The 23,534-nt window shown below is 52.4% G+C and overlaps 8 protein-coding genes across 8 annotated transcripts; 3 read left to right on the top strand and 5 right to left on the bottom strand.

Moving 5' to 3' along the window:
• Positions 1–514: 514 nt before the first annotated feature.
• Positions 515–1,073, bottom strand: BO80DRAFT_94322 (uncharacterized protein). Its single transcript, XM_025724942.1, has one exon. The coding sequence runs from the start codon at positions 974–976 to the stop codon at positions 683–685; it is 294 nt and encodes a 97-aa protein (XP_025574974.1). The 5' UTR covers positions 977–1,073; the 3' UTR covers positions 515–682.
• A 4,399-nt stretch (positions 1,074–5,472) lies between these two features.
• On the top strand, positions 5,473–8,191 carry BO80DRAFT_356602 (putative LPXTG-motif cell wall anchor domain protein; the record flags this gene model as incomplete). Its single annotated transcript, XM_025715796.1, has 2 exons — positions 5,473–6,246; positions 6,326–8,191. 2 exons carry the CDS (start codon positions 5,473–5,475, stop codon positions 8,189–8,191), a joined length of 2,640 nt encoding a protein of 879 aa, XP_025574973.1.
• Positions 8,192–10,134: 1,943 nt separating this feature from the next.
• BO80DRAFT_425462 (KH domain-containing protein) lies at positions 10,135–11,678 on the bottom strand. The gene is made up of 2 exons (XM_025719524.1): positions 11,031–11,678; positions 10,135–10,961 (listed from the first exon to the last, which is right to left on the bottom strand). The coding sequence occupies exons 1-2, from the start codon at positions 11,416–11,418 to the stop codon at positions 10,249–10,251; spliced, it is 1,101 nt and encodes a 366-aa protein (XP_025574972.1). The 5' UTR covers positions 11,419–11,678; the 3' UTR covers positions 10,135–10,248.
• Positions 11,679–12,320: 642 nt separating this feature from the next.
• On the bottom strand, positions 12,321–14,112 carry BO80DRAFT_502383 (alcohol dehydrogenase family protein). Its single transcript, XM_025724319.1, has 6 exons — positions 13,706–14,112; positions 13,473–13,619; positions 13,301–13,397; positions 12,765–13,229; positions 12,590–12,711; positions 12,321–12,524 (listed from the first exon to the last, which is right to left on the bottom strand). Exons 1-6 carry the CDS (start codon positions 13,840–13,842, stop codon positions 12,422–12,424), a joined length of 1,071 nt encoding a protein of 356 aa, XP_025574971.1. The 5' UTR covers positions 13,843–14,112; the 3' UTR covers positions 12,321–12,421.
• A 602-nt stretch (positions 14,113–14,714) lies between these two features.
• Positions 14,715–16,059, top strand: BO80DRAFT_94249 (5'-methylthioadenosine/S-adenosylhomocysteine nucleosidase family protein). The gene has a single exon (XM_025724941.1). It carries the CDS (start codon positions 15,013–15,015, stop codon positions 16,024–16,026), a length of 1,014 nt encoding a protein of 337 aa, XP_025574970.1. The 5' UTR covers positions 14,715–15,012; the 3' UTR covers positions 16,027–16,059.
• A 924-nt stretch (positions 16,060–16,983) lies between these two features.
• BO80DRAFT_455549 (putative Yippee zinc-binding protein Moh1) lies at positions 16,984–17,388 on the bottom strand (the record flags this gene model as incomplete). Its single annotated transcript, XM_025722115.1, has 2 exons — positions 16,984–17,217; positions 17,290–17,388. The coding sequence occupies 2 exons, from the start codon at positions 17,386–17,388 to the stop codon at positions 16,984–16,986; spliced, it is 333 nt and encodes a 110-aa protein (XP_025574969.1).
• Positions 17,389–18,537: 1,149 nt separating this feature from the next.
• BO80DRAFT_425456 (uncharacterized protein) lies at positions 18,538–20,498 on the bottom strand. The gene has a single exon (XM_025719523.1). The coding sequence runs from the start codon at positions 20,244–20,246 to the stop codon at positions 18,849–18,851; it is 1,398 nt and encodes a 465-aa protein (XP_025574968.1). The 5' UTR covers positions 20,247–20,498; the 3' UTR covers positions 18,538–18,848.
• Positions 20,499–20,529: 31 nt separating this feature from the next.
• Positions 20,530–23,338, top strand: BO80DRAFT_493897 (GTPase-activating protein GYP6). Its single transcript, XM_025723845.1, has 6 exons — positions 20,530–20,676; positions 20,734–20,851; positions 20,903–21,061; positions 21,114–21,631; positions 21,682–21,824; positions 21,878–23,338. The coding sequence occupies exons 1-6, from the start codon at positions 20,654–20,656 to the stop codon at positions 23,056–23,058; spliced, it is 2,142 nt and encodes a 713-aa protein (XP_025574967.1). The 5' UTR covers positions 20,530–20,653; the 3' UTR covers positions 23,059–23,338.
• The last annotated feature ends 196 nt before the right edge of the window (positions 23,339–23,534 follow it).

Here is a 23,534-nt window from a genome sequence, read left to right as displayed (position 1 = left end):
CACAGCAACGGCAGCAAATAATAATCGGCTGGAGCAGCTAAGAATAACCACCGGACGTGACTGCCAGACTGCAACAGCAGTAGTTCGTTTGGAACGGGAAGGGAAAGGGCGGAGGCCCTGATTGGGACCGGCCGGCCGCGTTGCTGTCAAGCAGCCAACCAGCGCCCTTGACGCCGAGGGGTGGAGCCCGACAGCCCCGGTCTCCCAGATGCACTGGGCCAATCAGCACCGCCAGCAGCAGAACATCCAGCGCCTGCAGCTCTAAATTTAGCCGCCCGGGTTGGTGTGGAAGGCTGGAATGTGCATCATGGGCGCCAAAAGCACGCAAATCAGATGCCAGATTCATCCCAACACTGGCATGTCAGTCCCCATCCCAGGATTCTCCTCCATGCTTTCCTCCCTCCCCAACTGGACTGGGGGCAAGCAACCAGTCAAGGTGGCCCCCATCGCCCGGGGGATGAAGGGAACGGAAGGAATTGGACGGGAAACTGGGAAGTGATGATCCAGTGGGTAAGGTTCTGATACGACGACAACAGGGGTGCAGGAATCATATGGTAATCAAGAAGCCGCCCAGATCCCAAGGGAAGCAAAGGCATCGGGGTGGCTCTCAATCCCTTCAGATGTTCTGCTGCATCTCTCTTTCTCTCACACTCGCTCACACACTCTTTCTCATATCCCATTCTCACTGCTCTGGTTTGCCCTTCCCTTTCGAGGTCTTCCATTTCGGGTCCCTCTCAGTAGGAGTCAGGTGCAGGGAGGAAAAAAGAAAAAAAATGAAAAATGAAAAGTGAAAAAAAGGTCCCCACAAGCGGGTGCCACTGGGAAGTTGGTCCAGGAACAAACCAACAGAGGCAGTGAAGCACGATGGGGAACTAGTAGTGCCCGAGGGACCCAGAGATGACATAAAAGCCAGAAGAAAAGGAAAGCAACGACGTAATCGGAACGACATGCAAAATAATGACAGAGTCATATACATACCTGTAAAGCTCTTCCTCTTGCTTGAGGAGACCCCTTCCAGCTGCGACAAGACCGAAAGTGCTAAACCACTGCGGAACAGACTCCAGGAAGGAATTTTTATCCACACACCGCGACAGTTGCACCAGCAGCCAGCAATTGCAGAGCACGCAGCGATTCAGCTCTGGGCGTACAACAAGAGAGAGTGTGGACAGTATGCCAGTAAAGAAAGAGTATAGAAGACAAGAAAGGTTTAAGAAGACTTCCAGAAGTCACAGAAGAAAAAGAACTGTCTGCTTAACCCACGAGGAGGTTAATAATAATCAGACAGACCCGGCAGGATACGTATCCAAGCAACCTTCTGCACACAAAAACAATACTGTATTGGGGGGGGGGTGTCCGACCCGCTTGTGTGTGCACGGTTCCCGCAGAAGGGTCGTTTGCTGGATGCTTAATCAAAGGGTTTTGGTCAAGCCGGCTTGAGAGAAAACAACGACGAAAGCACGGGCAACCCCCTCCAAAAAAACAAGACGAGAAAGGACTGCAAAGAATCAGAAGGAGAGTGATTTGAGGGGCATGAATCACTTTTTTACTAGATGCGGATGGCGATTCAGCAGGGACCTCACTCTGGCATCGGGCCTATTAGAAGAGGTAGCGGCACTGAGGGTCGCAGGCAAAGGTGAAACGCAAAGGCTGACTGACTGGGGCTAAGTTGGACCGATCCACCATCGCAGAACAAGCCCCTGGAAACGGTGGACCGTCCGTTATTGGCAGTGGGGACGAGAAACCGCGGCACGGTTGGTGCTTAGTACTCCGCAGCGCTCGAGAGTCAGGATTTGGTTCCTGGACGGGGGGTTGATTTGTGGATGTTTTCAGCACTCGGCAGGAAGAGGAAAGTCTGGGACGAGGTTTCGCCGCTCACCTCGCTGTTTCAACACACGCTCGACCAGCGAATTCCCGTATCAGCTATCAGGCCCTCACCCAAGGATGCAGCGCTGACCTCAAACCTCGCCATCGGCCAGGGCAGCTGAAACACACAGGCACAGAGGGCGCGCGCTAAGTCAAACCAATGGGATGGAGGTGGAGGGGTTCAGCCCGGGTTGAAACACGCCATCTCAATGGTAGGCCACTAGTCCGCCTCCGGATGGGGCGGCCAGTCACGTGGACCTCTTGTCGGCCGTCACCTGCCGCCGCGCCCATCAAGATTCAAAGACACCTCGCGGACCAGGGACGATCATGACGAGTTGACGTGATCGAATACGGCCCAATGACTAGGGTCTCCACGCTGGAGTTGGGACGTCAGCGGCCAAATGAGGTCAGTCACCGCGCCTGGGGTTCAAAACTTCAACGATATGCGCTGCATTGCGTCGTTAATTTGCAGGATCCTACCGGCACCTACTACGGCTGACCCAAGACGACTGGACCACGCGCTTACTGCTGCTCAAAAATAGAACCAGCAGTAGTGCGACCCTGTCAACTTGTCAAGCCGTCGAACCAACCCTCCCGAGTCAACCCCTCCGGTGCTCGATCTACGTACTCTAGCCAATGTCTATCCTATGGGCATGCTCCAATTATCCTCGCACCTGATGTCACGAATTAATAGCCCTTTGATAAAACTCGACCCTCCTGCGTCCGATCCCACGTGGCAGCAACGTCAATCTGAGACTATGGGGTCAGGGCTCTACTTTGGTTAGAGCTGTAGAACTTGGACCGCCCGTTCGGCCTCACGTCGGTGATTGCTGTGGGGTGGGTTTGATTAGGAGGTACGTGGGCGAATCCCCCCTTTAGCCACTCACTGTCGGTGTCCTTCCTATTGTTGATTAATCGATTGAGCACATAGGGATTGATTATTCTAGGCAGCATGATATTCGCCAAATAAAGTGGACTGAATCACCTGGAAGCTGGAGCTCCTTATGACCATGATCTGCTACCGATGACAGAACCAATACTAACCCAGCTAATATGAAACAGGTCCCTCAGATAGATTGTTTCGACATTGTAGCCTCATGACTTCCCCAGTGAATCATTTGGCGTTTTGACCCTAATCCTGTTGGACGACCTACCCCAACCAACAAGCTCTGTTCAGGTGCTTGCTCAACCAGGTGGTTGGAGACCCGGGTGTTGCTGTTTCGTGTTCACCTAGCAACGATCTCTTATACGGCAAGTGCCGAATGAGCCATGGATCCTGAGCACAACGTGAGACACAGAGCAGCGTTCCTTGCCGCTAGCAGTCTAGCACCGGTCTGCACGGGCTGTTCCGCTCCATTGCAGCATCGCCGCCGTCCTGTCACCGTCGGCTGATGCCATGATGCTTTGGGTCCTGGCGCCTGATAAAGCTTCACCGGCTATCGGTCCATCTTGATTCGAGATATGACACACAGGGGAGATACTCTAGCCTACGCGGGCTTAGGTGCAGATAAGGATTGGCACTCTACGGACTCGGTGTCGAATCGAGGCAGCGTCCGTGTGTGTAAGTCATACAGACTGGGTCTTCAAAGTCAAACGGGGTTCTGTGGTAGGCGAGCTGGTGATTCGTCTCGTAGCTTTCGTTAGCTCGGCCTTGAGATCCCCCTCCGACCAATTTTGTAGGCTTGTAGCACGGTCGCCGCCCCGATCGTAGATCCGAAGGATTCGGCCGCGGAAGTCTTTATCTGTTATCGCTCTTTGACATCTGGCCCCTTAGGCTAGAACGGGGTCTATGGAAGACCCCATGTCCATGTCCGATATAGGTGTACTATTCGGTACTATGTACATAAATGCGATTCATCTGATTTGGCTCGGGCCTTTTACATTGCTTCGGGTCGAGAACAACCGAGGTCGTATTGATCTGATCAAGCGGACAGCCAAGAGATCTTCCGTGTCTGGTGTCCAATGGCTATTGTGGTTTGAAGTGTGGTGATTAAGGGATATTCTTTCTCTTGTGTGAGAAATAGTACTCCGCACTGAAGACCATGCTATCAATCTTATGGTATCCGTTAAGAGCAGACTGATGACTATAATTCATACCATACCTCTTCCTTTGTAGGAAGATCAGTGTCCTGGAATTGAGATGGAGCAATTGCATAATCTTTTCGGATCCAATGGTTCTTTGTGTGTGGAAATCCAGTCGCTCTCCATCTCCTCTTCCGGTTCGCCTTTCGCTCTCTTTGGACTTTCCCCTTGCATTTGTGTGTGTGTGTGTCCAAGCGTTAATAGAAAGATTTACCGACCCAAACATTATGTAGTATTTTGTAGGAAGTCTGGTGGGATGGGGATGTTGACAGAATCGCAACCAAGGGTGGTTGCGAACGAACCGTGGTTCACTCCCCGGGGCCTGGATGTTTGTTTGGCTGGAGAAATTTTCACGGCAGGAAGAAGAATCACTTGTTCCAGAATAGCGTGGGATGATTTCCTGCCCTTTTTCAGGTACCGCGAGAAACCTTCCTTAGCGGGGAGAGAGCACAGGGAGGGAGAAAGGGAAGGGAAAGAAGCCCTTCCGTCCCACCAGTTGATATCCCGTATCCAAAAGCCTGAGACGAATCCAGGAGACGCAACCAGCCTCAATGCGACCGTCACGTCGGATCCAAAATAGATCCCAGATGATATCACAGATCCGTCTCTGAATATTCTCCGGCCTGTCGAGCGGGAGCCGGCCTGGAATCCCCCTCCATCCCGTCCACGATACTAGTAGTTAGAGTAGTTTTTAGTAGGTCCAGAATTGCCAGCCACCAACCAGCACTGTCCCCCCCTCGGTTGTTTTATGTTCGAAGTATCTCCTCCGTACTCCGCTCCGTACTTAGTAGGAGGAAGGTACGGAGTATCTACCTGGATCTCTGTCAATTTGCCCGGGCTGCTCTCCCGGAACCGAGCCTCCAGGCGAGCGAGTCAGTAGTTATTATTAGGGACGTCGATATTTTTTTTTCTTCATTTAATTTAGTACTCATAATAAAATGATCACCCCGTAGGTCCACCACAGTTAACAGATCAGATTATTCCCGTCCTTTTTCCTCCAATTTTCTTTTTTTTTTCTTTGTCCTTTGCGTTTGATGTTAATTTCCCCAACGTCAGTTGCCTCGGATCGCTTTGGCCGACGATAGATTTGATTGATCGAAGACCGGCCATGCGTGTGGATGCCTGACCAGGTTGAGCACTGTGCAGATGTCCCCCGACGCAACTGCTGCTGGCCATGCAGCCTCTCCTCCTTCTGCTGCTGCTCCTCCTCCCCCCTTCCCCTCCTCCTCCTCCTCCTCTTACTCCTCTTCCGACTTCCCAACCGACCAGCGTTTCACTCCGCGACGCCGGCGAAAAACCGAATCCGCGGTGAATCCGCCTTTCCATGTATCACTCGAGGATCCGTCGTCGTCCCTGTGTCGTCGTTCGATTGTGAATCGAGCCCGAACCCTCACCATCAGCGCTGGAGCGACTCCGGGGCCCAGCTTGACCGAATCTTCTACCCCACGAGCACGATCCGGGCCCGGGACTCCGCCGCGAGTTCGAGTGGTGACACCGAGCCATCGTAGTTCCGCCGGGGCCGCGACGATGCTGAGGGCGGACGATCCCCGTGACGCGGGCAGACCAGCCGCGCTAACAAACCCATCCGCCGGCTCGAGCGACTCCCCTTCGGCACCAACAACAATCACAACAATCCCCTCGCCCTCGCCCTCCTCTGCCTCCACCGTTGTTGCTGCCCAGCTCTCCTCCGCCTCCGCCATCCCGCCCGTCCCTCGCCTCCCCCAGAGTCGCTTCAGCTTCGAATATCAGTATCCCCTGCGCAAACGAGCCCTGACGTCGCACCTCAGCTCCTCCGTCCTGAACAGCGACGACACGCCCGCGGAGCCCGACCCGACCCCTACTCCCCAGCGCACTTTCTTGTATGACAGCCCCCGGCGGTCCGTTCCCAATTTCCATTTGTCCCACCTGCGCGATCAGACAGGCTTGGAGTCGCAACCTCCGTCCCCGCGCCGGGCCCTAGAAAAGGATAGCGACGCCGCGCTGCCCCTGGACGCCCACTCGACCGCCCGCGTGTTGAGTCCCAATGCAACGAAGCGTCGAAAGTCGTCCCTTTATGCTCAGCAGACGACTCCGGACGTGAACAGGATCATGCCATCGTCCACCGTGACCTACGCTCAAGGGAGAACGCTAGCCGACGAGCGCAATCGCGCCGTGAACGGGCTAGATCGCTACAGTCAGGGCGACGGCAACCGCACCCCAGTCGCCGACGACTTTCGATCCAAGAATGAAGATGTCTTTTTGAACATCGCGAGATCGGACTCTGGCCGTCGCGAGTCTCTCGGACGGTCCGAACTCCGGCGCGTAAGTGACACAAGACCTGTTCTACCTGTCAATAATTGTCATCCGGTGAGCTGACCAGGCGTTTTGCGAGAACTTACAGTCGCGATTCAGAATGTCCGGCAGTGGGCTGCGTTCGTCCACGTCGCGTATGGCGGAACAGGCCCCTTCTTCCCCCGAGCAACTTCGCTTGAATACCTACGACAGCCCCTTGCATTCACAGAACGATTCCCCATCCACCCCTCACTCCTCTGTACCATATTCTTACTCAGCTTCCGCCCATCCACTGGACGATCATAGTCGCTCCTCCACTCTAGCGTATGCGTCTGGCTCCCGGTCTACCATCGGCCTGCCCCGGAGCCGATTGAGTCGCACCAGCCCGGAACCATCCCCTTACAGCCCTGAATCGCAACTCGAGAGACGGGGTTCGTTGCACGAGTCTCGCGCATATCGGCACTCCACGCTCTCTACGATCCGGAGCAGCCGGCAACCATCCAGCTCCGAGGCCACCGAACGCGCACGTTACGAGTCGGATCGGTCCCGCCAGGATGGGACGGAGTCCACCTTGTCCACAAACGCACCGTCCACCGTTTGGGACGAACTCGAGGACCTCAAATCTCGGATCAAGAAACTCGAACTGACCGGGAAGCTTCCGCCGTCATCTCAGGAGGCCATATCCACTGCGTCTGGAGAAAGGCCACGCACCGCGACAACTACAGTGACTACGGTGTCATCCTCACCGAAACGCGGCCGCAATTCAAGCTTACCATCGGGCGAGCCCGATCCGAATACGAGCCCTAGCCCTGTTCATCCACTCCTGCAGTCAGCCTTGACCAAGTCAAAGGAAGTGTTGAGTAACGAGGTCTACGCGGCCTTGGAAGTTACTGTTACCGATGCGCTGGCGCTGTCTAGCTTGCTGGGGTCCAGCAAGGCCCCGTCTGGGGGTGTCTCTGTTATCAATGGATACAGTTCGTCGGACCGGCAAGCCCGGCGCAAGGCCGACAGTGTCTGTCGCAGTTTGACTGAGCTTTGTCTTGCCCTGTCTGATGAGCAGCTTCGCAGACAGCCACCTTCCAGCCTGGATGAGAAAGCGGATGAGCAACAGGTCAATGGCCATGATGACGATGATACGATCACTCCCACCCTTTCATATCGGCGAAGCACGAATCAAGAGCCGGAGAGCCTGTCCAGGCGACAGAGCACTAACCGTGTCACCAGCCGTTTAGAAGCACGTCGGGCCAGTATGGCGAATAACGCCCCTCCAGAGACCCCAAGCAACAACAAGAGCAATGAGCTGGTGCCAGACGGAACATTGACGCAGTCACCCGGATCGTCGGCGCCTTCAAAACGGTTGAGTCGACTCTCGACTTCGTTGCGGACCAAGAGGGTGCACACCGATGATGAGATCGCGGATCAGAGCCCACAAGTCCGAACGATCCCAAGGAGCATGACGGACCTTAACCCAGCCGCGACGTACCGTGCCACGCCCCGGCAACGAATCTCGCATGCGTACACGGTATCGCAGTCGATGCCCGACTCTTCTCCGGATCGGAATGCCAGATTTTCGACTCCATCCCAACCGTCACAACTGCCTCAACCTCGTACCCCAACGCTTTCGCAGTCTGCAATTCCGCTCCGCCGGAGCGTGTTGACGCCTAGCTTTGCTCCTGCAACCTCCCGCGCAAACATCCAGGCAGGTTCCCGCCGATACGGGATGCCTTCCGGGATTGGCTCGGCCGCTCTCGGTGGTGATGGGCCCACCGATGATGCCATGCCTCCCAGCCCTCGCCAGGAACCTTCTCAGACAAGGATAATTGCCCCATCGGTCAAACTGGCTGCTAGCTACACTCCGATTGCACAGAACCGGTTGCGAGCAAACAGCCTCGGAACACGGCGATTTGGGCTCCGGCAGCGGCCGATGGCCGTTTCTGATGAGGCAGTGAATGCTCTCCATGACAATATGAACTGACTGTTTATGTCTGCTTTTTCTTCCAACTCTACGTCGTTTACGACCCCTACCCTATAACGCAGCGACTCAATCTTGGTGTTTGATTTCCAGTTCAGCCGGCGTTCCTGTGTTTTCATTGTTTTCCTGCGGCCTGCGAGGCGCATCATGTCGAGGTGTGAAAAGTGCATTTCGCCTGCATCATCACCCGTTACGAGGACTTCCGATTCAAGACCTGATTGACTGACTACTTGCAACACATGCATGCATTCACGGACTCAATGCATTGTACGAGCTTATCATTCCGTTTAAGCGACTGTCACGGACCTTTGTGCTTTTGTTCTTTCCCCTGTCCGCATCATTTCATGCCCAGTGTCGATGAAATCCTCGGAAGGCTCTGACCACCCACCAGCACTGACCCAATTGGAAATGGGATTACGATCTGTCTGTCTTGTCTCACTATTCATTTCTTACTATCCTTGATACTTATTATTTCCTTATCATCTTCTTTATTCATGTACAAATACTCGGCTTTGCGGTGACGACGCCCGTTAATATTTTCTTCTGAATGATGGTCTTGGTGCTTGGTGGATATGTCTTTTCCCCATTCGTTTTCATTATCTCTCTCATTATCTTACTTTGGGTCATAGAGGGTATTCTTTTTTCTTTCCTTGTGTCCCTGTCAATACATGAATGAATCTTATCATTTTTTTCCAAGTTTCTCTTCCTCTCTTTTTTCAGACTGTAAATCATTCCCCGCTACTGAAACACACGAATACAGTAGACCATGCCTAATTCCTACCCAAATAGACCCCCTATGCCTCTCTTCCTTCCTCTCTTCCTTCCCCTCATCCCTCCTGCGTCCCGGGCACATTGCAGTGGCAGTAAAGCAGGTAGCACACACATCTCTTTCAGCATTCTATATCTCTATCCACCCCCACTAAGTCTTATATACTATCTACATACCATCATATAGAAACAGTACGGAGTAGATAGTAACTAATTAGTACCTAGTAGGTATATTATTTACCTAGCACGGAGTACTATCTACTACGTAGGTAGGTAGGTAGGTAGGTAGGTAGGTAGGTAGGTAGGTAGGTAGGTATCTGGTGTTTGTGTGGATTTTGGCCCTTGCATGATTTGATTGATCTATTGAATATTATCTCAGTTAAGTGACTAACCATCTTTACTAGTAAGGTCAAAGGGAATGGATGGGAGAGGAGGGAAGGTTCTTTGTTTGTCAGAGGATTTTCTTAGTCCGGGTAGAACTTTATTCGGATCAGCTGATCAGGTCTTTGATTATACACACAAAATGGTTGCGATCAGCTGATCGTGGTATGACGTTATGGCTAGGTTTGGGTATTACTGACTACTCTGTCCTATGTAGGCTCTCTCTGACAAGATGGCAATATACTTGATGTCTGTTATATTCCATCACACTAGTGTTTCATTTCACGTTTGGGATATCAATAGTCCTGGTCCCTGATATACATGCCTGAGAAGCCCGGAGATGATAAGGGACCATGAAGATATAAGAAAACAGTAAGGTAGGCCCACTGAGTTAGATGTGACAGGTATCGGGATAGTTGCTCGGAATGAGGATCAGTAGAACGGAACAGAAGCAGTGCGAGCGCGGACGTAATGATTGAGTATTGGGGGGTGTTCAGTTTGAGTTCGGATGGTAAGAGGAGCAACTTTTCAATCAACGGCGACGAAAAGGCAGACTAGGATACGGAACGGAACGGGCGGTAAAGGAGAAGGAAAATCAGGAATGTCAGGTGGAGGACATGATGCCGGGGTTCCGGGTGCGGATTCATTCAAGGGGATAGTACTGGTATCTAACAGACATGTATGGTCCGCCTCGGCCATCTCTTGCTTCTTGCAAAGCCCAAGAAGCTCCACGTACGAGAGGAATTATAGAGTAACAGAGAATATGATAGTATGAGAAACGACAGCATCAAGAATCAAAAAAAGGGATTAGCACAAGTGGGAGAGGTGGTGATTGCGTGCCAAACGGCTCCGGGGAATGAGCGCATCAAATGCTCAAGAGCGCAAGGCGGGCGCCAGGTTGTGCTGAGTGTTTACTCCTGTAGCTGGCTGCGACGGGTCTTCTCGGCCTCGAGGTTCTCGTAGAGAAGGTAAAGCGCCTTCTCGTTGGCCTGAGCGCTACCCATAATGGTGAACATACGCTCGCCCGTCTCGTCATGGGGAGCCTTGGCGATGGAGATCCGAGCTCCAGAGCTCCTGCGGATCTCCGTGATCTTGCTTCCACCCCGGCCAATGATACATCCAACCATGTCGGCGGGAATGCTGATGTTCTGGGTCTGGATTTCTTCGCCATCTTCGGTGACAAGCGGGTAACCACGGTTGCTGGTGTCGGGGTTGGATCGCCTGCCGTAGCCACCGGACTGGTCGCTGAAGTCGGCACCGTTACCGGTGCGGTTGTAAGGACGGCTGTTGTAGCCATTGCCGCCGCCGCTGCTGCCGCCGCCAACACTTGGGCTCATGGAGCTGCTGCTGGTGGTGCCAACGGAAGCACGGACGGCGGGGTTGTACAAAATGGTACCAGTGCCGCGCTGCCAGTCATCAATGAGACACTTGCCGATTTCCCAGACGGCCTTTTCAATACCCTCCGGGGTTCCTTGCACTTCGACGATCCGCTCAGTAGACTGGGGGAGCATCTCCTTCTGCGCGACCATGCGCACACCCGACGCGTCCTGGATGTGCTTGATTTTGAGACCTTGCCGTCCGATAATGGTACCCATCTGGTTGTGAGAGATCAAAAGGCGAACGGCTAGTGAAAGTTAGCCAGGTGATCAGAGCATACTCGGATTTGCAAAAGAAAAGCATCGAGGGTACTTACGGTGAGTTCCGTTGTTGGACACAATGCCACCCATGCCCATCTGCGGGGCGCCTTCGAGCAGGCCCTTGGCCACAAGAGCATAGGCGCGGGCGGTACCGTTCAGAGGGCCAGTGACGGTCAATACGCGATCGTGAACTCCGGGAACCACCTTGCTGACACCGGCCTTCACGCCAGTCTCATCACGCAGGTCGGCAACGTTCTTGCCAGACTTGCCAATGATGATACCGGCTTCCTTGGAGGAAACGATGGCGCGGAGAGTCAGCATCGATTGAGCGTACTCCTCCTCCGTCTTGGGGGTCGTCTCAATGTCAACATCATCCATCATGTTGACGGCGTCCGGGGAAGCCTCATCGACCATGGTGGTATCGTGCAAGTCGGTGGCGTCCATGATGTCGGAAAAGTGAGAAATGGTGAACTTCGGGGAATGGAAAAAGTCTGGTGTGAGCGGAGGGGGATTTCGTAGACAGGACTTCGCCAACAGGTTAGTGTTGGCAGACGGAAGAGGGATGATTATTTTCGCGAGGGTGTCGCCGTAAAGGGAGGCCACGGGGACGAAGCCAATGTGGTGGCGCGCAAGAACGGACCAGAGGAAATGGGCTTCTTACCTAAAGTCGTAAAGAAGAAAGAGGAAAAACGATGAAGTCTCTGAGGAATGGAGATGAAATCTGCAGATTCCAGGAAGGGAAGCAGGAATCGAATGGGCGGATGAAGAGGGGAAAGAGGATCGATTCAGAGGGGTTTTCGGCGGGCGGGGGAAAAGGTGGAGGGATCCAGGAAATGGGAGGATGAGGGACGAGGGGGAGAGAGGAGGGCGGGAGAGGAAGAGAGGAAAGGGAGGTAGAAGGATGAAGAGGGAGGAGAAGAAGAAGCAGAGGAAATGAGGAGGAGGGAGGGAGGAGGGGATGGAAGCGGAGAGGAAGAAGTGGTGGGAAGCGAGCAGGAGGAAAAGGTGGAAGAGAGGAAGAGGAGGAGGAGGAAGAGAAGAGGAAGAAGAGGGAAGAAGAGGAGGCCGACGCAAAGTGTCAGTCACTCACCCAGGCAAAGTCCTTCGGGCGGGCTTAGTTGCGTTTTTCGGGTCTCTCGTGCGGGAACAACAACAAGGGCGATGCCTGCTCGATCCCTCTCTTCCCATCCCCCTCGACCCATCGGGCTCAAGGAGGTTCGAAATTTGTCGTCCCAGGATTTAGATCTATCGATAATCTTTCTACAGTTCTCCAATTGGTTTCCTCATCGCGTGGTTGGGGATGACGTTGAATCAATTTGGCTGACCCTCATCTAGTCGGACTGATTACTACCACCACAGAACAAGATGGCATTTCTACTTGGAATGCATGTCTTGGGAGCTCAAGCGTATGTCTTATCTCATGGCCTAGCAACATGCCAATCCCCGTTTATTTATCTGCTTCAAAAATCACCTTCTGCACCTTCATGGCGTTGAAGATCTCATACGCCTCAACCGCCTGCGAAAGGGGCATGATCTTGTCGGCCATGAAGCTATTATCACCAGTCTGTTAGCGCCCGCCAATTTCAAGAGAAACCAAATCAGAAATGTTACATACCCAAGAAGATGCTGGTTTTTCTTCAAGACTTCCAGCGCCTGTTCTGAAACGGACCGCACAGGGCACCGCCCCATCTGGACCGTGAGGTTCTTTCCATAGGCCTCGCATCCATCCCACGGGATCTGAAAATATTCTGGTCAATATTGGACCATCCAAAGCCCAGGACATCACTTACCTCTCCATTGTGCACTCCAACACTGCTGATGGTACCCCACGGCCGCAGCAGATCGAAGCCGGTCCTCAGCGCCGGACTCAACCCCACAACCTCAATGACGGCATCAGCACCTCTTCCCTCCGTCAGCTCTAGGACGCGCTTGTCCAAACCCTCTCGGTCGGTCTGGAAGTTCCAAGGCTCCGCTCCAAGGGATCTGGCAAGTTCCAGTCGCGAGGGAACAGAGTCAACAGCCAAGAGATGCTTGGGCTTGTACTCCAGAGCATTGATCAACGCACAGAGTCCGACTGGCCCGCAGCCGATGAGAACGACCGTCTGCTCTGCGATCTGCTCCTGGGTGAAGGCCTTGAATGCATTGCGCGCCGCAAAGTAACCAGTGGGGAAGATATCAGCCATAAGGACGAGGAATTTCTCATCGACACCCTCAGGGGCTTTCACCACGGATCCATCCGCATTTGGAATTCTGATCTGAGCGCCGATTTCCATTCCCGTTAGATAGTTGCTCAGGACGTAGCGAGATTTAAGACACATCTACTTACATATTCAGCCTGTGCTCCATCCAGATGGTCGCAACCCAGCAGCATGTTCTGCTCGCAGCGCGACGAGAAGCCTTGTTTGCAGTAAAAGCACTTGCCACTATAAGGCCACATGCATTAGTATAAGAGCCCCATGGTGATCACGGCGGCGATCAGCAAGCAGCTAGTTACCTACCAAGAGGTCGTAAAAGCGCTAACAACCACATCGCCCTTCTGGACGGACGTGACAGCATCGCCGACCTCCACCACTTCCCCAGTGACTTCATGACCCATCACAAATCCGGTCCCGGCAGGCTCCAGACCCCGGTACACATGAAGGTCACTATTGATTCCAAGTCAGCCAATATCAAGAGCCAAGCTAGAGAATGATAATTAAATCTCAAACAATAACTCAAAATCACCCCTTACCTCCCACAAAGTGCCGTATAGGTAACCTTGACCACAATATCCCCCGCATCCTGAATCCGGGGCACCGGGCGTTCCTCAACAGCCACCTTGTAGGGGCCGCGGAAAACCACCGCGCGCATCGTCTTTTCGGCCGACATAATTCTGAGGTTGATATTCCGAGTACTTTTCAGATAACAAGGTACTCAATTGAGTAAAATCAGAAGAACGTTCGGCCAACAATGTCTGTAGAAGAAATTTCCTAGTTCACGGCCGATAAACGGCGCCCGCCAGCCGATAATGCTTTGCCCCTCTTCTGGCCATCAGAGGGTTGGTGGGTCCGAGTCGTGAGCGACCCGACATCGAGAAGAAATATGGGGTAGACATGCTTGGGGTATGCAATGTAGCTCATATGTGGCTTGATATTGTTGGAGAGTTAGTTGCAAGGCGTTTTAGTTAGGAGCGAGGGCTTGGAGGGTGGAATGGTGTTTTAGGCAGCTGCGCCAGCATTCTGCACTAGGTACGAAGTATATATATTGCTGCTGAAGTTTTCTCCCCTGCGATGTCAGTCTTCTTGCTCTCTTCACTTTAAACATGAGTCTACTGGACACTGATAACCTGTTGCCTTCAACCCCTCATATTTGTCTTTTCATTCTGGATGTCGTTGTTCCGTTGCTCCACTGACCATTCAGAATCTTTCATCCTGGGTTTTGCAGCATCCACTAGGATCAACTATGCCTCGCCGTGTGTACTGTGCCAATGTCCGACTTGCCTGTGCTATACGTGAGTACCTCATTACGTTGGATCGGTCAGTCTTTCTCTTCTGTCAAACACCGTACCCGTGTTCAAGAGTGTCAGTCAACCATCACTTACCTTGGCCCTATATACGCAAACCTAGCAGGGAAATCTCGATTACTTGACTATATTGTGCGTATTCGTGAATTTACCAAGAATGCTTACTGCTTTCAACCTATTATTTCCGCAGATTACACCTTTAGGTTAAGAGGACCGTGGGCATTGGACGCTGGTAAGTTCCCATTATATTGAGAGAGTTTCATGAGCACGCGTACAGAAAGTACGACTTGCGATACTATCAACAACATTGTGTGTGCTTGCTTGAAAGCCACGTGAAATTGTTGCCAACTCATATGAGCCCTGCAGAGGGGTTGTGTGAACATTGGTGCCCAAGGCTTACGCGGGTAGCTCATTTTCAAATAACAGTGCAGCCGAAGCCTGCTGGTAACAGCATTTGATATTTAGTTCCCAGTTGTTGAAACATATTCGACCAACATGTCCAGCTTCATCTTGTCTCGATTTCTATACCCAGAATCATGACGATTTTTAAACAATCCCCTTTCGCAAACGATGCATACACCATTGGGTGGATTTGTGCTCTCCCAGTTGAGTTTGCAGCAGCAAGGGGAATGATGGACGAGGATCACGGAGAACCACAGACTCCACCAGCAGGAGCAGACAGCAACTCATACTTCTTGGGCTCTATGGGCAAGTTCAAAATCGTGGTGGCCTGCCTTCCCCTACACCAACCTGGCTCTCCACCTGCTGTAGCTGCGGCCAAAGAAATGCTCTTTACTTTTCCAAAGATCCGTATCGGACTGCTCGTAGGAATCGGCGCAGGAATTCCAGACATCGACAATGAGCTGGACATTCGTTTGGGCGACGTGGTCGTCGGGAGTAGCCCACAAAGTGGAGGGGTTATTGTCTACGATTTTGGAAAGATACGCGATGGGTCATTCGAGAGCCTTTCGGTGTTGAATCGCCCTCCAAAATCCCTGGGCACTGCCCTAGGAAAACTTCAAGCACTACACGAGAGCCGCGAAAATATGGTGCCTCATTATGTCGAGGAGATGCTGGTGAAGCACCCTGTAATGCGGAAAAACTACACCCATCCTGGCCAGTCGTCCGATCGGCTCTTTCAGGCCAACTACCGTCATGTTTCTGGTCCTAGAAACTGCAACAAGTGCGAAGCATCTCAGATCGTCGAACGCGAGCCGCGGCCGGATGAGGATCCAGTGATCCATTACGGCACCATAGCATCTGGCAGTATGGTGGTCAGAGATGCAGCGATACGCGATGAATTACGGGATAGACATGGGGCAATATGCCTAGAGATGGAAGCAGCCGGCTTGATGAACAATTTCCCGTGTGTTGTGGTTCGTGGCATCTCAGATTACGGGGATTCTCATAAAAATGATCGTTGGCAAAGGTTTGCGGCAGCGGCAGCAGCAGGCTGTGCAAAAGAACTCATGCAGCAGATACAGATAAATGCTCTAGATGGGGAGCCTGCAGCAAAGGACCTTGTGTATCAAGGTCAGTTCCGTGTATAGAGAGCTAGTAGAAATGTATATATACAGTGCTTCCAAGATCTAAGCTAATATTCGTTCCCCTCAAGTTCATGATGGTATTGTTAAAACCAGGAGCTTCGCAATGGCAGAACAAACTGAATCGATTTTGAAGTGGCTCACTTCATTGAACTTGACCCATAGCCAGGTAGGTATATTGAGTATAGCAAGTACGGCCATGTGATCTAAGGAAGGAGTAGCTCTTAGGATTATGCGGAAGGTCGAACCAGGAAGATGAATAAGATGCTCGGTTGGAACAATTGAAACAGTTTAACAACTCGGGTTAGTTACATGTTTGGCTCAGCTTCTTGGTATAGATGGTGAGTAGTCGATCAGTACGATCGTTCCGAACCTATCAGGAATTTTGGCGTTCGCGTCTTTAGTTTGTGCTTTATGGAGAGAATTATTAGTCTGGTCTCAGGTTATAGTCACGGTTCTTATCAAGGCATCAGGTTCTGCATATGAGTCGATTATATGGACTATAGATGGTCAAATATACGACAGATAACAGGGAAATAATCAAGGACGACCGGTTGGTATTGTATATGCCCTCAGGGTTGGCCGTGTTAGTATTTTGATATCTCAGACCAAAATCGGAGCATTAGCGTTTGTTGCAACGAGTACCATTCTATACTATCAGAGTTGAGGTCAAGCAAGATTCACTTAAGTAGTGGTTTGGAAACCTAGGCTTCCGCTATGCATTCAAATCAAATCCATCGGTTGCGCCAGATCTGCAGTGAACTCCTTGCATCAAATAAGCGGTGCTCCACTTAACGCCATACACATTGCGCCACGAGATTATAACGGAGAAAACGCTCACTGTAAGAACCAGCCCTTCGCAGGTATAGCCTGTAGACCCTCGCCCGGGCATTCGCGTGTGAATCCAGCACGCTATGTTGTTGACATCGCTGTAAAAAAGACACCCGGCACGCACGAAGGCATCTAACACACCACGCAGAGGAGTTCTTCTTCCAGAATAAATTTGCCCTCTTTGTATTTCTCGCTGGTCTCGTATGCTTTGTCATACTTCCAGCCCACCGTTTCCCTGCACTGCCTGCAGTTAATGTCACGGACGATATGCCTTCCGGTGGTCATGCTACGCTCCACCGCTTCGGACTGGGTAATGTTGACGACATTGTTGAATAGGTAGGCTTTGCCATGTTGCCCCCGGAAATTCTGCAAGACAGTAACATATCGTCAGTAGCTGTCGGTAAGAACGTTACAATCGGATCATGGGAGACCACCCACCCGGCTAATAATATCGTCATAATCCGCAAGATGGGTTTTGCATTTCTTGCACCCGAAGATCTTGCTGGCAGTAAGGTAGACGTTGTATACCAGACCCATTGTGTCCTGACCGTTGCTTTGCCTTCCCACAGCCACCTGAACAGGAGACACCTGGAACGTGAACTTCGAATACAAGTCGAAGGGGTGCGGGAACGAAGGAACTCGACGATATAGAGAGCCAGGTAGAAGCTGAAGGGATGCGGGGTGTGGTGCAACACCTGCTGTATCTCCGATTCCCTGGCACGAGAGGCTTGGCTGGTTTGTAGGGTGTTCTTCGATAACGGTTGCCTGGTGACCGATGATCGGGGTTTTATTGACCGAGAGAGGTTAGTGCTAGGATTTCCAGATCCTAATATCAGACTTCCTTCCGTTTGGCCTGGCAAAGGAACTTGGGACTCAGCCTGAGGGGAGATATTTGAGGGGAGTTGTGATAAGCAGCTGCGGCTCGACTGGTCGGGAATAAGCGGAGATGCAACTAGAACAAATGAGGAGGTAGCAGACCAGTGGCACCAAGTAGGGAGTAGCTCACTGCCTGGTGGAGGGAGATCGGGAGGACGACAGACAGGGATAGACCAATGATGAATCCAAGGGGGGTTTGGAGGAGGGGGGGATGGCAGTGTGGCACAGGAAATGGCTGAGGCGTTGAAGGAGAAGGTTCCAGTGGAGGTGGGAATCGGGCAGCTGCTCCCGGAGCTGGAAACCCCGCATCGGACCAGGTTTAGGGAGGCTGCCCCATGACGCCCGCGGCATTCCCTTGACCAACGCCCGCTAAAGGGACCCCCGCTAAGGGCCTTGCCAATGCCAGCATGTCCCCCGTGATGATGGTTGTAGTTCCTCAAAGTCCCTTATCACTGTTATCGCTGACCCGCCCCCCCCCGGTAGAGAACCGATAAAGGGAACCAAGAACCCAAAGACAGCAGCAGATGATGACCCAACCGACTGCCTCTGCTGTACGCAGAGACTAATCTGACCGGTTCAGTGAGACCTGCCACCCACGCTAGTTTCAAAGGTACTGACGACGCATACTGGTAGCCTTGCTTGGCAAGCATAATGGACCCAGTGGATGGCGTCAAAAACAATGCTGAAGACAGCCGCGGCAGTAGTGAAGATGACTAAGTCGGCCATACACCGCAAGCCACCAATAGTTAACTACCAGCGCTATCTCAATAGTGCTTTTCTCTAGATCTTGCATATAGCCAATCCACTGCCTTATCGGTCATGCACGGTATTGATATCTATCTATTCGGTATCCTATGGGTAACCATATGTTCAGAAGACCCCCATGTCACCAGTATATACAGCAATGGCCCATGGTCTGGCAGATGACCAAGTCATCAAGCGGTTAGGGGTAGAATGCTGCCAGCCTAGTTTTTCTCCGTCGCAATGCTTTCAAGTCCGGTAGACAGGTATCATGCAGGATGGTCAACATCGTATTCCCTGCCTCCGGTGTGATCAATCATGTCAGCTGACAACTGGGCCGGATGCTATTTTGCCCTTCTTGCTGGCCCACGCGGAATGCTCTACCTTTGGCCGAGCAGGCTCCGGTTCTTTTCCCAAAACTGTCGGCATTCGGTATGGCCCCAGTGGTCCGTCCACCACTCCCCAAAGCTATCCTCCACATCCCCATCCACCCGGGGCAACCTCTCGTCCCGTTTCAGGCCGCACAGGGCACACGCATGGGGCGCCTTGAGCGCTCCTTGATTAGTAGTAAATGCCATTACCCGAATATTCTCCGGTATAACCTGGACTGGAGATCTTCCGGCCGCTTGGATGATGGAATTAAAGAGCGCCGTCCGGTCGCGCCACATAGTGAGCACGTCGACGGCTTCTTGTTGTTCCTTAATATCCTCATTCTTGTTTACTGTATTGAGTTTCATGCCTCCTGATTTACCTGAGCGGGCCGGGCCAATCCTCATGCTCTGACTCAGTATGGAGTCCCGTTTCCACCGCAGTGTTCTACCAGCAACAACTCGTGCTGCAGTCTTCAAGGTGCAGATGATCAGACTTGCAGCGTTTTCGAGCTGGTCTTTCTGCTGCATGTCCTTTCTTGCTTTCGTCGCCTCTTGTCGCAGTTCATCCAGTAGCTGAGGAAATAGCTCAAGCAAGACAGATGGTGGAGGTATATTCGTTGGACGGACTTGAGCTGCTGTTGTAGGGTGGGTGGCTGTCTGAAAAGCACCTGTTGATCCTGCAGAGGCCTTGATGTTTCCAGGGACATTTTTTCCATTCTCAAGAGGCCGGTGGGCGGCTGGAGCTGCAGTACTTGGGGCACCTGTTTGGCTGGACGCTGGCCCATCGACGAAGTCGCCCCATTCCTCAAATGGGTCGTCTTGAGTAGGAAGAGGCGATGGGACATTTGGCGGATCTTTTCGGCGTGCTTTAGGAACCGTCGGTTTCGGAGTCGCAGTGGGCTTGCTCCCAGAGAAAGGTACATTGTCATGGATCGATAATGAATCTAGCAAATTCACAGGCGTCGAGTCTACTGTAGTGCGTTTCGAAGAAGCCGGCCTGGCTCTGCGTTCTTTCACAGCAGCATGGGGCTGTAGCACAACTCGTGGTGTTTCCTTCATGGTGGGCACGTCCGCAGTCTCAAACTCACCCCAGTCATCGCTCTCATCGTCTGGGACGCTTTCAAGGGTGGCATCAAATAATACATCATCATTTCCGTGTCCATACTGCGACAGCTCTGATGTCTGCGGCCTTTCGAAAGTTGACTGACTCCAGCTCGTTCCGATATGAGACGACGTTCCTGCAGACTTGTTCAGATTCGATGAAGAACGGGTGGAAGGATCCTCAAATGCATCCAAATCGGGGATTAAAGACGACGATTGAAGCCCAACATATTGATGGCGTGAATCCCTCTGGGGTTGAGGAGGAGCGGACCCCATGCCAAACTCTGCAAAGAGGTCTGCGGACATTGTAAGTGTAACCCAGAAACTATAAGACCATACACAAATATGATGGGAACTGAAAAGGAAGGACTAGGTTATGCGTGGGGTGAATGGAACCACCTCTAACAATAGAGTGCGCAACGACAGAGGTAGAAAAGAGAACTGTGTCGGATGGCTTCAGGGTTCTAGATCGCCCACCCCGGCTACTCCCCGCGGATGATGGGAGCGATGGACGGCGTCCGGAGTATAGATAAGAGACAAGGTGACCGGGAGGGAAACTGCTGGGCGGGAAAAACCAAGGCGGTCCACCGGACGATCGCCGCTAGTAGTCCGTTACTTAAATCGCGGGCGGCACCTGGGCTCTCTCGGCTGTCCCCTCATCTCAGCGCTAGCCAACACAAGGCAACCCAACCGGCAAGCTGCCATTTGGTGAAATGAGGGGTATTGAGGAGACAAGGTACATCCATGCACTGGTCCCCGTCTGCAGCATGGATGCAGCTAACATGTTCGCTAGGCAACGATGGAATACCTTCTTTGGCGACAATAACACCACCGCCGATCTTCGGACAGCCCTTCGGTCGGAACAAGGAGACAAACTGTGCGATGAGGGATTGAGATCTATTTGCTGGAAGGCATGCGCTCGTGGCCATTAGGGTCTGGTCATCGTGCTTACCTGGGCGTAGGCATTCCTACTTTTCGAGGATCTCGACCGAGCGCAATGGCCGCAGAAGATCGCCGATTCCCGAAGTGCCTATGTCGCGCTGAAAGCCCATTTTTTAAAATATATTGAACACCCGGATGACCTGCAGTCGACAGTTGATCCGCTGGCGGATGATGAAGAGGTACGTCACTTTAAGCTGGGAAGAGCTGGTCCTCTGATGGGTTGTGTTGCAGTCCCCATGGCAAACGTTACGAGATGACGAGCAGACGAGGGCGGATATCTCCCAGGATGTCGACCGGTGCCTACAGGAGAATTTCTTCTTTCGTGAGCCGTCAACGAAGGCAAAAATGGTCGATATATTGTTCATATACTCGAAACTTAACCCGGATTTGGGCTATCGTCAAGGAATGCACGAGATCCTGGCTCCGATCCTCTGGGTGATTGATAGAGATGCCATCGAGCCAAAGTCTCTGCAGGAGCTTAACGCCAAAGAAGCCGATGATGACATGATGCTTCAGCTTCTTGACGCAAACTATGTGGAGCACGACTCTTTTGCCTTGTTTTGCTCAGTTATGCAAATCGTTCGCGTGTATTATGAGCATAATAGACATCGGTCCGAAAACGGCCAGGCGGATGTTATCCCAATCGTCCATCAATGCCAGCGCCTTCATAACGAGCTCTTGGTTACCGCGGACTTGGAGCTGGCGGATCATCTGCAAGCACTAGAAATCTTACCACAGATATTTCTCACGTGAGTGCATTCCTACTATATTGGTGAGGCTATGCTGATGCACCGTAAAGCCGTTGGATGCGCTTACTGTTCGGTCGTGAGTTCGCTTTTCAAGACGTTCTTCTCATTTGGGATCGGCTTTTTGCAGAAGGATTACGACCCGAATTGATCGACTTTGTGTGCGTCGCCATGCTTTTACGGATTCGTTGGCAATGTGAGTTCTATCAGGGCATGGTCTGTCTTGTTGCTAGCTGCTGACTGATGTAGTATTGAGTGCCGATTCCTCCGGCGCTCTAAGTATGCTGCTTCGTTACCCTTCGCCTCATCCTCACGATCCCCTAAGCTTCGTACTTGACGGGATCTACTTGGAACAAAACCCCACCCCTGACCGAGGCATATTCATCATCTCAAAATATTCTGGCAGGCCACCGGATATCACCAAAGGTCTCGGGCAGCCCAATCCGAAGCCCGTATCCAGCAAAAAGTTCCGCCTGCGGAGCATTTCAAGGGATTTGAGCGAAGGCAGCTCTCCTTCCAGGTCTCCTGCAAGGAATAGCCCCAAGAGCCTCGAAGCACTTTTTCAAGACGTTTCGGAGGGCATACAACGTCGAACCGAGGCATGGGGTGTAGCCAAAGCTGTCCGAGGGGCAGTGACCGAAGCCAAGAGAAACATGCAATCTATCCAGTCGGAGCATTATTCACGCTCCGCACGGTATGAATCCTCCAGCCCTGCCGTAGGGATGCCGTGGGATCATGGTTCCGATGTTACGGCTCAATGGAAGGCGAAGATTGAACAGCTTGAAGAACGGAACAGGAAGCTTGCCAAGAACCTCGGCCATGCCTTGAATGATATTCGTTCTCATATGATGAGAGCAGAGGGTATTGATAAGAAGACTAGCAACGCCTTGAGAAACGCACTCACCCAGGTTCAATCGGTCCAGACATGCCTTGAGGACTCCTCTGTTCCTCTAGGCTCTGTGGAACAAGTTTCTAACGACAATGGAGAAGACCAGGAGTCGCTTTCTGACACCTCAAAATCCACGGGTGATCGCGTTGAGGCGGGGGCTGAGAAAGCATGTGACACGTCAACGGCAACACGCAAGGTTAGCGTATCTGCGAAGTCATCCAGGTCGTCCGTTGAGAGTGAGACGAAATCGCCCACGGCCGCAACGAACTCTCAAATTCCCGCATCTATGCCACTCCGACACGCGGCCCGTCCATCGTTGGCGGATTCGGAGTTTTCCTGGATGCTCGGGGGCGGGCGACAGTTTTCGAGTTTCGTTAGTCCGGCATCCGTGCCGCCCGAGCAAACTCGGCACGGGCTTGGGGAAATGCGATCCAAACCGAATACCTTATTTGGCAATGGAGACGAGGAGCATGGACGGTCCGGCGCTGAGCCCGACGGACTGGCGCTGCGGAGTCTTCGGGGGCCCAAAGCTCGCGAGTAGTCCGGATGTGCTTTTTTGATCGGTTCATTTTGTTTCTAGAAGTTTAGCCCCGACACTTTCATTAGTCCGATATACCCAGTTGTAGAGGTTCTGGAGCTCCTCTTCTCAATTCTTCCCTTGCTGCCTGAATCAGACCATGAAGACGGGCCGAGATACTTTATCCGGTCAGATTAATCAAAGCGTCCGCTGGGCTTTTCGACATGACTATTCCTTCGGCAAGTCGGGTAGGATTTTTGCCACAGCTGTAGTACCCTAAGGGGTCGCTATAGCCACACAGTTGAGCCACACCGCCTGCTCATGGAAGATGATAGTCCAGCAGAATATCATGCATTACCTACTAGTAAGTACTATGTACTTGGGCAGAAAAGCGGTAGGGATTCTGCCCGGTAAGTACTGGATGAGCCGGGGTCTATCACGTGCCAGTCATAGTGGAAGGAGCCAACTGGATGGGGCAGGAGGCGGCCCGGAGAAATGAG

This window comes from Aspergillus ibericus (assembly GCF_003184845.1).
Source record: "Aspergillus ibericus CBS 121593 unplaced genomic scaffold BO80scaffold_21, whole genome shotgun sequence".
NCBI lineage: Eukaryota > Fungi > Ascomycota > Eurotiomycetes > Eurotiales > Aspergillaceae > Aspergillus > Aspergillus ibericus.
Note: the sequence above shows the minus strand (reverse complement) of the source record. Positions and strands in the feature narration are given on the sequence as shown.

Coding starts and splice junctions, on each gene's coding strand:
- BO80DRAFT_94322 (XM_025724942.1), bottom strand. CDS start 976: ATGTATATGACTCTGTCATTATTTTGCATGTCGTTCCGATTACGTCGT.
- BO80DRAFT_493897 (XM_025723845.1), top strand. CDS start 20,654: ATGAGGGGTATTGAGGAGACAAG. Junction 21,062..21,113: donor CGCTGGCGGATGATGAAGAG/GTACGTCACTTT, acceptor GTTGTGTTGCAG/TCCCCATGGCAAACGTTACG. Junction 21,825..21,877: donor TTTACGGATTCGTTGGCAAT/GTGAGTTCTATC, acceptor TGACTGATGTAG/TATTGAGTGCCGATTCCTCC.
- BO80DRAFT_425456 (XM_025719523.1), bottom strand. CDS start 20,246: ATGTCCGCAGACCTCTTTGCAGAGTTTGGCATGGGGTCCGCTCCTCCT.
- BO80DRAFT_502383 (XM_025724319.1), bottom strand. CDS start 13,842: ATGTCGGCCGAAAAGACGATGCGCGCGGTGGTTTTCCGCGGCCCCTAC. Junction 13,398..13,472: donor AGCGCTTTTACGACCTCTTG/GTAGGTAACTAG, acceptor GTGGCCTTATAG/TGGCAAGTGCTTTTACTGCA. Junction 13,230..13,300: donor ATGGAGCACAGGCTGAATAT/GTAAGTAGATGT, acceptor ATCGGCGCTCAG/ATCAGAATTCCAAATGCGGA.
- BO80DRAFT_94249 (XM_025724941.1), top strand. CDS start 15,013: ATGACGATTTTTAAACAATCCCCTTTCGCAAACGATGCATACACCATT.
- BO80DRAFT_425462 (XM_025719524.1), bottom strand. CDS start 11,418: ATGGACGCCACCGACTTGCACGATACCACCATGGTCGATGAGGCTTCC. Junction 10,962..11,030: donor GTCCAACAACGGAACTCACC/GTAAGTACCCTC, acceptor AACTTTCACTAG/CCGTTCGCCTTTTGATCTCT.